Source organism: Anopheles gambiae, chromosome 2, assembly GCF_943734735.2.
Source record: "Anopheles gambiae chromosome 2, idAnoGambNW_F1_1, whole genome shotgun sequence".
Lineage (NCBI taxonomy): Eukaryota > Metazoa > Arthropoda > Insecta > Diptera > Culicidae > Anopheles > Anopheles gambiae.
The window spans coordinates 109048656-109061071 of record NC_064601.1 but is presented as its reverse complement, the minus strand read 5'-3'; the positions used below and the strand labels follow the sequence as shown (position 1 = coordinate 109061071).

At 50.3% G+C, this 12416-nt stretch overlaps 3 protein-coding genes across 3 annotated transcripts; 1 reads left to right on the top strand and 2 right to left on the bottom strand.

Annotated features, from left to right (window-relative positions):
* Positions 1–216: 216 nt before the first annotated feature.
* Positions 217–3447, bottom strand: LOC1270126 (putative inactive tyrosine-protein kinase Wsck). Its single transcript, XM_308798.5, has 4 exons — positions 2739–3447; positions 1731–2632; positions 971–1656; positions 217–900 (listed from the first exon to the last, which is right to left on the bottom strand). Exons 1-4 carry the CDS (start codon positions 2966–2968, stop codon positions 409–411), a joined length of 2310 nt encoding a protein of 769 aa, XP_308798.5. The 5' UTR covers positions 2969–3447; the 3' UTR covers positions 217–408.
* Positions 3448–3924: 477 nt separating this feature from the next.
* Positions 3925–8138, bottom strand: LOC1270127 (heat shock protein 83-like). Its single transcript, XM_061650636.1, has 2 exons — positions 7731–8138; positions 3925–6542 (listed from the first exon to the last, which is right to left on the bottom strand). Exon 2 carries the CDS (start codon positions 6540–6542, stop codon positions 4380–4382), a length of 2163 nt encoding a protein of 720 aa, XP_061506620.1. The 5' UTR covers positions 7731–8138; the 3' UTR covers positions 3925–4379.
* Positions 8139–8945: 807 nt separating this feature from the next.
* Positions 8946–12179, top strand: LOC1270128 (heat shock protein 83). Its single transcript, XM_308800.5, has 2 exons — positions 8946–9197; positions 9575–12179. The coding sequence occupies exon 2, from the start codon at positions 9575–9577 to the stop codon at positions 11735–11737; it is 2163 nt and encodes a 720-aa protein (XP_308800.4). The 5' UTR covers positions 8946–9197; the 3' UTR covers positions 11738–12179.
* Positions 12180–12416: the final 237 nt, after the last annotated feature.

Sequence of the window (12416 nt, the reverse complement as noted above, 5' to 3'; positions counted from 1 at the left end):
TTTTTGCTGGTGGAACGGTGGTAAATCAAGATCCATTAAAAACTACAAATTCAAAATAAATTTTTTAATCAATGTAAATTACACAAAAAATACTACAAAATGTAGTGTATATAACAACATGTTAAATAACATGAAACATTACGCCATAGCTTGTTTTTCTTCTTCATCGCACCCGTCGTTTTCGTTTTTTGTTGAGAATTCGTTCCAAAAAAAATGTTAATACAAAACGTTATTTATTTATTGTTATAAAAATGATCAATAAAACGTACCAACTTCAAAGTAAAAAAAAATAGGTCTCACATTAGAGGTAAGACATGGAATGGTGCTCTACAGTACAGAACTGGACGGAATTAAGTTGCATTTCTCGAAAATACTGTTCACGGACTGACTCCCCCCCTCATGGGCCGTTCATTCAGATGCTGCCTCGAGGTGCGGTAAGTACGGTGGTAGCTGCACATTCTGCTTGCGCTCAAACGACAGCAGATACCGGAGCATCGGTAGCGTTTGTCGCAGATAGCGCCGTAAATCGTCAAAACTGGGCCTATCGCTAGCGTCCAGATCCCAGCAATTCAGGCACAGCTGGTACAGATCCTCGTACATAAAGCTGGGCCGTTCCGGCTTTTGGCCGGCACGTATCGCCGCAAAGAGATTGTCCGTCGTCGTGGTGCCGTACGGCGTTGCCCCGAGACAGCAGCACTCCCAGATTAGCAACCCGAACGACCACACGTCGCTTTTGGTGGAGTGGTTTTGGAATTTGATCACCTCGGGCGCGTGCCAGCGGCTGATTGCAATCGGGCTGCCAGTATCTTCGGCATTAAGCGGTGGCCCGAAGGCACTGACCTTTACCTCGAATTTGGTATTTACGTACACGGTGCGGGCACACAGCTTTTTGCTTACAACCTGCAAAGAAAAATAAATAAATAAATGTAGCAAACGTTTAGCAAGCACACAAATCGCACAAATCGCTTACATTGCTGTCGGCTAAGAACTGCATTCCATCGCACACCAAGCAGAGGATGTTCACCACTATCTCTTCCGAGATGGTGGAAAACTTCACACTGTTCGCACTGGCCGGTACGCGTGCGTTCAGCAGCGTCTGCTTGAGCGTGGTTTGCATCTGCTCGAACAGCAGATAGCACCAGTCGGGCGTAACGCAAACACCGTAGAACAGAATCACGTTCGCGTGGCCCTCGAGCGCAGTTAGGCGCCGGAACTCGTTCAGAAACGCTATCTGATCGACGCTCTCCATATCGTCCGTAATGACGTGCACCTGGGCCGGCATGTCGCCGTCCTGCTCCTGGGACAGCTGCAACGCTCCCAGCAGCACGTCGCCATACTTACCGCTGCCCAGCACCCGGTTAATGTCCAGGCTCAGGTACTTCCGGGCGTGGTTTTTCGCCGGCTCCAGCCCCTCGATGATGTCGCGCAGTTCCGCTTCGAAGCCGCGCTGCTCGTAAATGTCCGGCATGTAGCCATTGTTCTCCACCTCAAGTATGGGGCCCTGCAGCGTCAGCTCGTGATGATCTCCGAAGGGGCGCGTGTTGGCAGCGGGCGTTTTGAAGTGCAAGTACACGTACAGAATGATCGCACCGGTCAGTACGACGCCGAACAGGATGCAGGCAGTGGTGAGGATCGCAATAAGCGTTTCATTTCGTTCTGAAAAAACAAACACAAACATTCGAATTTAAAATAACTGCAGTGCGGGTTTAAACACGACAACCGGTCCTTACCGATTTCTACCGTTTTCAAATTCACATGATGATGGTCCGGATACTGGTGCTGCTCGTGCGTGGTCGTGGCGTACCGCACCTTCACCACATGGTTCAGTATGCTCACCACACCGATCGAGATGTGCACGTGCGTGCGGGCCGTTATCGGCGGGTTAAAGTAGCTGCGATACTCGCGCCCATCGCCCACAGTGAACTGTAGCGACTCGTCGTCCTTCATCTCCAGCTCGGCCGCGATGTAGTACGGGACCTTGTTTTCCTTCGACTGCTGGAACGTGCCGAGCTGGCTTTCGTCAATCTGCTGGATCAGCTCGCTGTTGACGTAATGCACCACCACGCGGTAGTAATTGACCGGTCCGTTATCATTCACTGCCCGCGGGATCTGTATCAGTATGGTCGATTCGAACCGGCGCAGAATGATCGGCTCCTCAGGTTCCGGATCCGGATGGCCAATCTCCGTGCTGCCGGCAATGCTGGCCCGTCCACCGGCCCCTCGAGCCGACACCGACACCACCGTAATGTTGTAGTCCGTGCCGGGCTGCAGGTTGGACAGCTCGAACCCGGTCGAGGTGTTGTGTACGGACCATCGTACCGGATATATCCGGAAGCTGGCGTACGTGCGTGTCGCCTCGGCAACGATCTCAAACTCCTCCACCATCACACCGTCGTCGGCCGGCAGATCCCACCGGATGGCGATCGTGTCCTCCTTCTGCTCACCCTCGATGCGAAGATTACGCACCGGTCCGGCTACATCGATGCCCGTCTCGTACACCGCCTGCGCATTGACTCCGCCACAGTTTGCGTCCGGCTGCTTGCCACACTTCAGATCGCACTCCCGGTCCTCCACGATGCGGGTTTGGATGGTGTTGGTGCAGCTACACCGGGAGCCGGACAGTTCGGCGTACCTTAAACAAAATGAGCCAGGTAAGTGTAACAGCAATAACGCCCAATTAATGCCCACCACCACCACCACCACACACAAAGCACAAAGGCTTCCCGGGCATGGCCTACCTGTGGAAACTGTTCGCACAGCTATCGACGCATTCGTCCAGATGTTCCGTCGTCAGGGCCAACCTGGCAAAGCGATCCCGTTCGTAGCAACCAAAGTATGCTCGCTTTTCTGCTCCCGCCAGGCCACCGCAGATGCTGAGCAGTGTAAGCACGCACAACGACAAGCTTTGCCAGCGATGAAAATGGACCACCACCGACGGAGGGTTGATTGCTGGGCGTGCAGATGACATCGTTTACTGTTGTGACACACTTTTATGCTGCCATCCCGCAATGAAGAAAACCCTCGCGCTTTACTGTAACGCTACAACGCGCTCGCTGACCACTGCTGCTGCTGCTGCTGAATCCACGAGTGCACCACGCGTTTTAATTGTTACACCCAGTGATCACACCCTGGCGAATGTAATCAGAGCGGTTTGCTCTGCAACGAGATGCACTTTGTTTATAAGCTGCAATGACGAATCGTGTGAGATCGCGCACAGAGCAGATCGAACGAGAGGGAGGTACAGACACACGATACACGCACACCTGACGGGTGTGTAACCGTTCTGCCTGTGTATTGACTATAGCAACCGTTGCTATCCCCACCCTTTCTCGCCGCGTCGGCTCGCTCGAGCGACGGCAAACATTCTTCCACGCGGAATGGGGGAGAAAGAACGTCGTGGAAAACAAAAGACCGATCAACAGCAACGCGTCAACAATGTTTGACTGTGTGCGTGTATGATGGGAGCGGGCGTGCCAAGATCACTAGAGATCGTGCTGTGATCGTAAACCAAGCGATAGATGCTCTGTGCTGTGGATGATGTGAAGAGCGAAAGATTTATTTTCGGTCAGTATTTACAGTACTTTCATATAAAAATTCATACGAATGAAGTTATGTACGGTCGTATCTTAACACCATTATAAAAGAATGATAAGTTCGCGTTAATGTACGCATCGTAACTCATCCAAGATCTTAATAATGATTAATCTGAATTTAATATGCAGCCCGGTGGTATATTCGTTACATGCGTCGGCTGGATATCATCTGTTCCCAACCGGACAACCTCTCCGTAGAAGGAACTTGACCGGCGGCATAGTTCTCATCAAAAGTGCCAGTAAATTCTCAGTATTGGTCGATCGACACGCTAGAAGATGTTTCAACTAAATATTCATAATTCTAGTAAGTAATAAAAACAGCGCATATATATTTGTTAATGACTCGAAACGTTTATTAATTCCATGGTCTTATGTTCCACTATAACGCGGTTAGAACTTCAATTTCACTTCAACAATCAAGGGTACAGCTGTGGTCAATCAGATGCTAACGTATGAGTTGGGACAGCAATTGAGGGATAAGGAATAAATGGAAAATATTGTGCTCTACTCCTCATTCACAAGAGATAGGACACAGAAACTAAGCTATTTTATGGCTTCCCCTCAATACTGATTTCAACCGTAATGTTGTGCAACCTCTGACAGCGCTCTCCTATCCTATCGGTAATCTTATCAAAACCTATGCGACCTATCTGCATTAATTCAAATATCAGCCTTTGGAATCGCTTTACATAAATATAGTTTTAAAATCTAGAGACTGGCGTGTGTGGCTTCCTTAACGGTTGTGTAGCGAATTGTAAAGAGCTTTACTAAAGCTTCTTTACCACCTTAATCGACCTCCTCCATGTGCGACAGATCCTCCGAGTCGTCCACCAGCGGCGGAGCATCACCCGACGCTGGGGCCGCCGCCGCAGCACCGCTGCTGCTCTCGTCCGTCGTCATCGGCTCGTCCTCGTCGATGCCCAGACCCAGCTTGATCATGCGGTAGATGCGGGACGCATGGGTTCCGGGCTCGTCCAGCGAGAAGCCGGAGGACAGCAGCGCCGTCTCGAAAAGCAGAATCACCAGATCCTTCACCGCCTTATCGTTCTTGTCCGCCTCGGCGCGCTGGCGCAGCGTCTCGATGATGGCATGGTCCGGGTTGATCTCGAGATGCTTCTTGCCCGCCATGTAGCCCATGGCCGACGAGTCACGCAGCGCCTGCGCCTTCATGATGCGCTCCATGTTGGCCGACCAGCCGTACTGCGACGTCACGATGCAGCAGGGCGAGTCCACCAGCCGGTTCGACACCATCACCTTCTCCACCTTGCTCTCCAGCACCGACTTCATCACCTTGCACAGGTTCTCGAACTTGGCCTTGTCCTCCTCGCGCTTCTTCTTCTCGGCCTCGTCCTCCGGCAGCTCCAGGCCCTCCTTCGTCACCGACACCAGCTGCTTGCCCTTGTACTCCTTCAGCTGCTGGATCACGTACTCGTCGATCGGTTCCGTCATGTAGATCACCTCGAAGCCGCGCTTCTTCACGCGCTCCACGAACGCCGAGTTCTTCACCTGGTCGATGCTCTCGCCCGTGATGAAGTAGATCTGCGTCTGGTTCTCCTTCATGCGGCCCACGTAGTCGTTCAGCGAGCAGTACTCGTCTCCGGACGCGGACGTGTTGAAGCGCAGCAGATCGGCCAGCTTCTGCCGGTTCTGGCTGTCCTCGTGCACGCCCAGCTTCAGGTTCTTGCTGAACTGGTCGTAGAACTTCTTGTACGTCTCCTTGTCCTCGGCCAGCTCCTCGAACAGCTCCAGACACTTCTTCACCAGGTTCTTGCGGATCACCTTCAGGATCTTGTTCTGCTGCAGCATCTCGCGGGAAATGTTCAGCGGCAGGTCCTCCGAGTCGACCACGCCCTTGATGAAGTTCAGGTAGTCCGGGATCAGCTCCTCGCAGTTGTCCATGATGAACACACGGCGCACGTACAGCTTGATGTTGTTCTTCTTCTTCTTGTTCTCGAACAGATCGAACGGCATGCGGCGGGGCACGAACAGCAGCGCGCGGAAGTCCAGCTGGCCCTCCACCGAGAAGTGCTTCACCGCCAGATGGTCCTCCCAGTCGTTGGTGAGCGATTTGTAGAACTCGCCGTACTCCTCCTGCGAGATGTCGTCCGCGTTGCGCGTCCAGATCGGCTTCGTCTTGTTCAGCTCCTCGTCCTCGGTGTACTTCACCTTCACGGTCTTCTTCTTCTTGTCCTTCTTGTCCTCATCGTCTTCGGCGTCCTCCAGCTTCGGCTCGTCGTCCTTCTTCTCCTCCTTCTCTTCCTTCTTCTCCTCCTCGGCCTCGTCGTCGCTCACCTCCTTCTCGCGCTCCTTCTCCACCAGCAGCTTGATCGGGTAGCCGATGAACTGCGAGTGCTTGTTCACGATCTGCTTGATCTTGCTCTCCTCCAGGTACTCCAGCTGGTCCTCCTTGATGTGCAGCACGATCTTGGTACCGCGGCCCAGCGGCTCCCCGCTGTCCGGGCGCACCGTGAACGAGCCACCGGCCGACGACTCCCACACGTACTGCTCGTCATCGTTGTTCTTCGACGTCACCACCACCTTGTCGGCGACCAGGTACGCCGAGTAGAAACCGACACCGAACTGGCCGATCATGCTGATGTCTGCGCCGGCCTGCAGCGCCTCCATGAACGCCTTCGTGCCCGACTTGGCAATCGTACCGAGGTTGTTCACCAGGTCGGCCTTCGTCATGCCGATACCGGTATCGATCAGCGTCAGTGTGCCGGCCTCCTTGTTCGGGATGATCTTGATGAACAGCTCCTTGCCCGACTCCAGCTTCGAGGGATCCGTCAGCGATTCATAGCGGATCTTGTCCAGCGCATCGGACGAGTTCGAGATCAACTCACGCAGGAAGATTTCCTTGTTCGAGTAGAACGTGTTGATGATCAGGGACATCAGCTGAGCAATCTCAGCCTGGAATGCGAAGGTCTCGGCTTCTGGTCCTTCCGGCATCTGGAATGGAAAAAAGACGATTGTTATTTAATTTTCAAATTCAACAGCCAGATGCGTTAGTAAAAATCGATACTACACTAGCGAGTACGGACAATGTCCCCCGACCTTAAAGTGGGCCCTCAAATTTACTTTCTCTGTAACGCCAGGACTCCACAGAGCATAACACGGAGCGCAACATAACAACTGACAGCTGCCAAACGCTTGAGAAAACGCTTGGGAAAGGAGGTTAAGCGTTTCATTAACTATCGGTCATCGCAGTAGGTTGGTAGCTTTTCAACGAAAAATGAGCGGCCTACTAAGGATATTCAAAACATGGTACCGGCAATAAAGCGTTTTATGAAGCGTTTAGCAGCTGTCAGTTGTTATGTTGCGCTCCATGTTATGCTCTGTGGAGTCCTGGCGTAAGAAGTGGATAATTGTGGAGAATAGAATGCCCCCACTGAACAAATACAGTTTAAGCACACCGAACGCATCAGGTCACGTTTGGAACGATCGTAGATAGCATTGAGCTCACGACACGTAACAAGAAATGGATCAGAGTAGCCGTTAGCATAGCAGTGCTCCTCCACGTTAAGAGTAATGGCCTCGCGTGGGGTGATTTAAGCATTGAAAATGAAGAGCAAATGACTGATAAAACAATGGCAACTAATCAGAGAAACAGAAAAATAAATGTAAAGCTAAATAGATCTAGAGACGTTTATGCATTGATGATGATCAATCATTACAACATGTATTACTAGCTGCAATCCGTATGTTTCGATTTACCAGCACACTTCGAGAAAATCGAAGCCATCACAAATCGATATTTAGTCCTCCTTCAATCAAGTTACGTTCTTTATACTTCTTCCATATAAATTATGGTATAAAATAAAATGCTCGTTCTGACTCCTAAATTTATTAATATAGCCTTGTTCAGACTTATCTACCTACATCCAGACCATATATTTAACGCACATTGAAATAATTAAAAATAATTGAAATAATTTATTTGACAACAGAAGTAAGAGACCACTGGAGAAGATGCAGTCAAAACAAGTGATTAGCAGCTCTCTGAAGCTTAAAACACAAAAATTTAAGCAATCTTCAATAGTATATTCTCAAATTATATAGCGGTAGGAAGAATTTCCGTGGAATAAAAAAAAGTCGCCTTATTGAAAAAACAATTCAATTTGGTAAACCCATACATACCTTGATAGCTGTTTGTGAACGCTTTCTTTAAAATCAACGAAACTTCTAAACTCTGGTAAATTAACTGTACAGAACAGTTCTTCAAACTTTTCGCTTTGGTTACAGGGCTTTCACACACTTCCCGGAATACACTGGCTCTTGAATCGCTTTGATCTGCACGCGGCAACGATTTTCTTGTGAATGAACAAAACTCACATGCGGCGCGCGGTTTTAGTATGAATGTTCACTTTGTTCTCTGGTAAACGCTAGACTTTTCTCGAAATTGAACATCTTGCTATAAATGTTGCTCGTCACTCTCTCACTCAAACTGTCAGTGCGAGCGAAGGAGACGGGTAACGGAAGCAGCAACTCGGATGTTTCGAGATGCTTCTAGAATGTTCCAGATGATTGTAGAGCATTCCCCTTACAAATGCATAGCAACTGCGAGCCATGAACAGGAACAAGCCGAAGCGATGAACGGGATGATTTCTCCTCCACACGAACCGTGTTCATTCGTCTGGGGAAGAGATTACTCCTGCACTTCCCCTCATATACGAGCTATGCGAGCTGCTCGACAAAACGCCGGCAAACGATTTTGGCGCCGGCAGCCCTAACCTAGCTTTTCTGTTGTACTGGAAATTTCTCCGGATAAAGAAATATTTATCTATTTTCCGCACTATTTTAATCAATAAACTAAATTTTAATTAAAGCAAATGGTGGGACAATTTTCGAATGTGAAACGTTTTCAACAGAACACCCCAAGATGGATCCATGTAGCTCCACCAACTGAAATTCAAAGATTCCTAATTCACAGTGGATTTATCGATTTTCGGTGTTACTGAACGTTCCAGAATAATCTTATTTGTTCGTTCCTCTTCTTGAATAAGCAGTTGCTATGATCTTGTAATTTGACTTCAATGCTTGTACGTGGTTGTAATTGATTTTAATTAAATGTTTTCCATATAATCGTACAACACTCCTTGCAATCAAAGAGCCAATCCGGAGGATGGTAAAATAACTGAAAACAATAATTTATGCCTCCAAAGTATGCAAAATCACATCATTAATATTCCCCATTATCACTTTGACTACTTTGATGAGAACTTTGATGCGTTAAACTTTGTTTCAGTTCAATATAGAAATTGCTCGCATGAAACGGTGAATTCAAATTCCACCACCAAAGTGCGCGATACTGCTCGAGGTGTGCGGTCGAGCAGTGTGTGTTCATGCTATCCCCACTCCAATTCGGCCGAGCGCTCGGGACGGCAAATTGCCGAGCCGATGAACGTCGTCTCAGCAGTCTTGCGGTTGAAGTTTCCAGAAGCGGTTTGATACTGTATAAAATCTGGTGGCGCAAAGCACGTGTCGAAAAGAATAGAGAAAAAGGCAGTGCAGTGCATAACGCAGAATTGCTGAACGAGTCACATCCGTGTGAAAGTGAAATTGGTCTCAGTTCTACCGTAGGAAAAACCACAAAACTCATCCAAGGTAAGTGTGGCGGTCGAGGCTTGCTGTGCGTGTTGCCCAAGCGAAGGAGGAGAGCGAAAGATTTCCGCGAAGTGTCCGTTACCCGTTCTTTTGATAATGAGCACACCATGATTGCACAATTGGTGGTTGAAAAGATCGATGGAAGAGGAAATGATTCTAGAATTACTTTGTGTCGCTGAAAAGTAGAAAGCAATTGATAGAAGAAAGCCGGGAAGCACCTGCAACGGCATAAATCTGAGCGGAAATGCGGCTCCATGTGTTTCTTTGTTGCTGACTCATTCATGTCCAAAGAGGAATTGTCCTCGCCCTCCCCCCTCACCCCATATTCCTTCAACCTTATCTGATTCGTTCTTTTCGTTCGTTTCGTTCTTTTGCAGATGCCGGAACCACAAGAGGGCGAGACCTTCGCATTCCAGGCTGAGATTGCTCAGCTGATGTCCCTGATCATCAACACGTTCTACTCGAACAAGGAAATCTTCCTGCGTGAGTTGATCTCGAACTCGTCCGATGCGCTGGACAAGATCCGCTACGAGTCGCTGACGGATCCCTCGAAGCTGGAGTCGGGCAAGGAGCTGTTCATCAAGATCATCCCGAACAAGGAGGCCGGCACACTGACGCTGATCGATACCGGTATCGGCATGACGAAGGCCGACCTGGTGAACAACCTCGGTACGATTGCCAAGTCGGGCACGAAGGCGTTCATGGAGGCGCTGCAGGCCGGCGCAGACATCAGCATGATCGGCCAGTTCGGTGTCGGTTTCTACTCGGCGTACCTGGTCGCCGACAAGGTGGTGGTGACGTCGAAGAACAACGATGACGAGCAGTACGTGTGGGAGTCGTCGGCCGGTGGCTCGTTCACGGTGCGCCCGGACAGCGGGGAGCCGCTGGGCCGCGGTACCAAGATCGTGCTGCACATCAAGGAGGACCAGCTGGAGTACCTGGAGGAGAGCAAGATCAAGCAGATCGTGAACAAGCACTCGCAGTTCATCGGCTACCCGATCAAGCTGCTGGTGGAGAAGGAGCGCGAGAAGGAGGTGAGCGACGACGAGGCCGAGGAGGAGAAGAAGGAAGAGAAGGAGGAGAAGAAGGACGACGAGCCGAAGCTGGAGGACGCCGAAGACGATGAGGACAAGAAGGACAAGAAGAAGAAGACCGTGAAGGTGAAGTACACCGAGGACGAGGAGCTGAACAAGACGAAGCCGATCTGGACGCGCAACGCGGACGACATCTCGCAGGAGGAGTACGGCGAGTTCTACAAATCGCTCACCAACGACTGGGAGGACCATCTGGCGGTGAAGCACTTCTCGGTGGAGGGCCAGCTGGACTTCCGCGCGCTGCTGTTCGTGCCCCGCCGCATGCCGTTCGATCTGTTCGAGAACAAGAAGAAGAAGAACAACATCAAGCTGTACGTGCGCCGTGTGTTCATCATGGACAACTGCGAGGAGCTGATCCCGGACTACCTGAACTTCATCAAGGGCGTGGTCGACTCGGAGGACCTGCCGCTGAACATTTCCCGCGAGATGCTGCAGCAGAACAAGATCCTGAAGGTGATCCGCAAGAACCTGGTGAAGAAGTGTCTGGAGCTGTTCGAGGAGCTGGCCGAGGACAAGGAGACGTACAAGAAGTTCTACGACCAGTTCAGCAAGAACCTGAAGCTGGGCGTGCACGAGGACAGCCAGAACCGGCAGAAGCTGGCCGATCTGCTGCGCTTCAACACGTCCGCGTCCGGAGACGAGTACTGCTCGCTGAACGACTACGTGGGCCGCATGAAGGAGAACCAGACGCAGATCTACTTCATCACGGGCGAGAGCATCGACCAGGTGAAGAACTCGGCGTTCGTGGAGCGCGTGAAGAAGCGCGGCTTCGAGGTGATCTACATGACGGAACCGATCGACGAGTACGTGATCCAGCAGCTGAAGGAGTACAAGGGCAAGCAGCTGGTGTCGGTGACGAAGGAGGGCCTGGAGCTGCCGGAGGACGAGGCCGAGAAGAAGAAGCGCGAGGAGGACAAGGCCAAGTTCGAGAACCTGTGCAAGGTGATGAAGTCGGTGCTGGAGAGCAAGGTGGAGAAGGTGATGGTGTCGAACCGGCTGGTGGACTCGCCCTGCTGCATCGTGACGTCGCAGTACGGCTGGTCGGCCAACATGGAGCGCATCATGAAGGCGCAGGCGCTGCGTGACTCGTCGGCCATGGGCTACATGGCGGGCAAGAAGCATCTCGAGATCAACCCGGACCATGCCATCATCGAGACGCTGCGCCAGCGCGCCGAGGCGGACAAGAACGATAAGGCGGTGAAGGATCTGGTGATTCTGCTTTTCGAGACGGCGCTGCTGTCCTCCGGCTTCTCGCTGGACGAGCCCGGAACCCATGCGTCCCGCATCTACCGCATGATCAAGCTGGGTCTGGGCATCGACGAGGACGAGCCGATGACGACGGACGAGAGCAGCAGCGGTGCTGCGGCAGCGGCCCCAGCGTCGGGCGATGCTCCGCCGCTGGTGGACGACTCGGAGGATCTGTCGCACATGGAGGAGGTCGATTAAATCAAGGGGCTGCTATGAGCATTCGGGGGTTCCGTGGTTAATCATCCATCTGAAGTGTTCAGGGTAATTAAACATGCCAGTTTTTAGGTTATATTTACGTAAAACAATTCTAAATGGTGATATCTCATCTAATGCAGTTAGGTCATGCAGGTCTGAAAGAGAGCAGGGTTTACAATAGAATTTTAATTTTCAGGAGAGTGCGTTAATGGAAGAGTGCGATGTATAATGGATGTTCAGGAGAGTATGCAGTACAGGATTTTTTTTAAATATTTTTGTTCCATGCGATAATTAGTTCGTTCAATAGCGTTGCGACAATTTTGATCAGTTCTGTATACTAATCTTTAGTTGAGTTGTACTTTACATTTGTGCATATCCTGATAAATTCAACCGCGTTTTAGCGGAGGACTCTACAATAAAGGACAATGAATTGTACTGTTTAAAACTGTTTCTATTTATTTCGGTGTTTGTTCATGAAAGATGCCAACCTTTATTTTGATCATCAGTTCTGAGGGATCGTATATTTGGTGTACTTGTTCACCTTGTATTATGTAAAAATTATTTGCGAGCTAAATGTGCTTGTTATTGTTTAAATTTGTACCGTTTGATCTTGCTGTGCTACAAAACGGGAAAAGTGCAAAATTTCCCCAACGATGTTTGACACCCCTGTCCGTACAAGCAT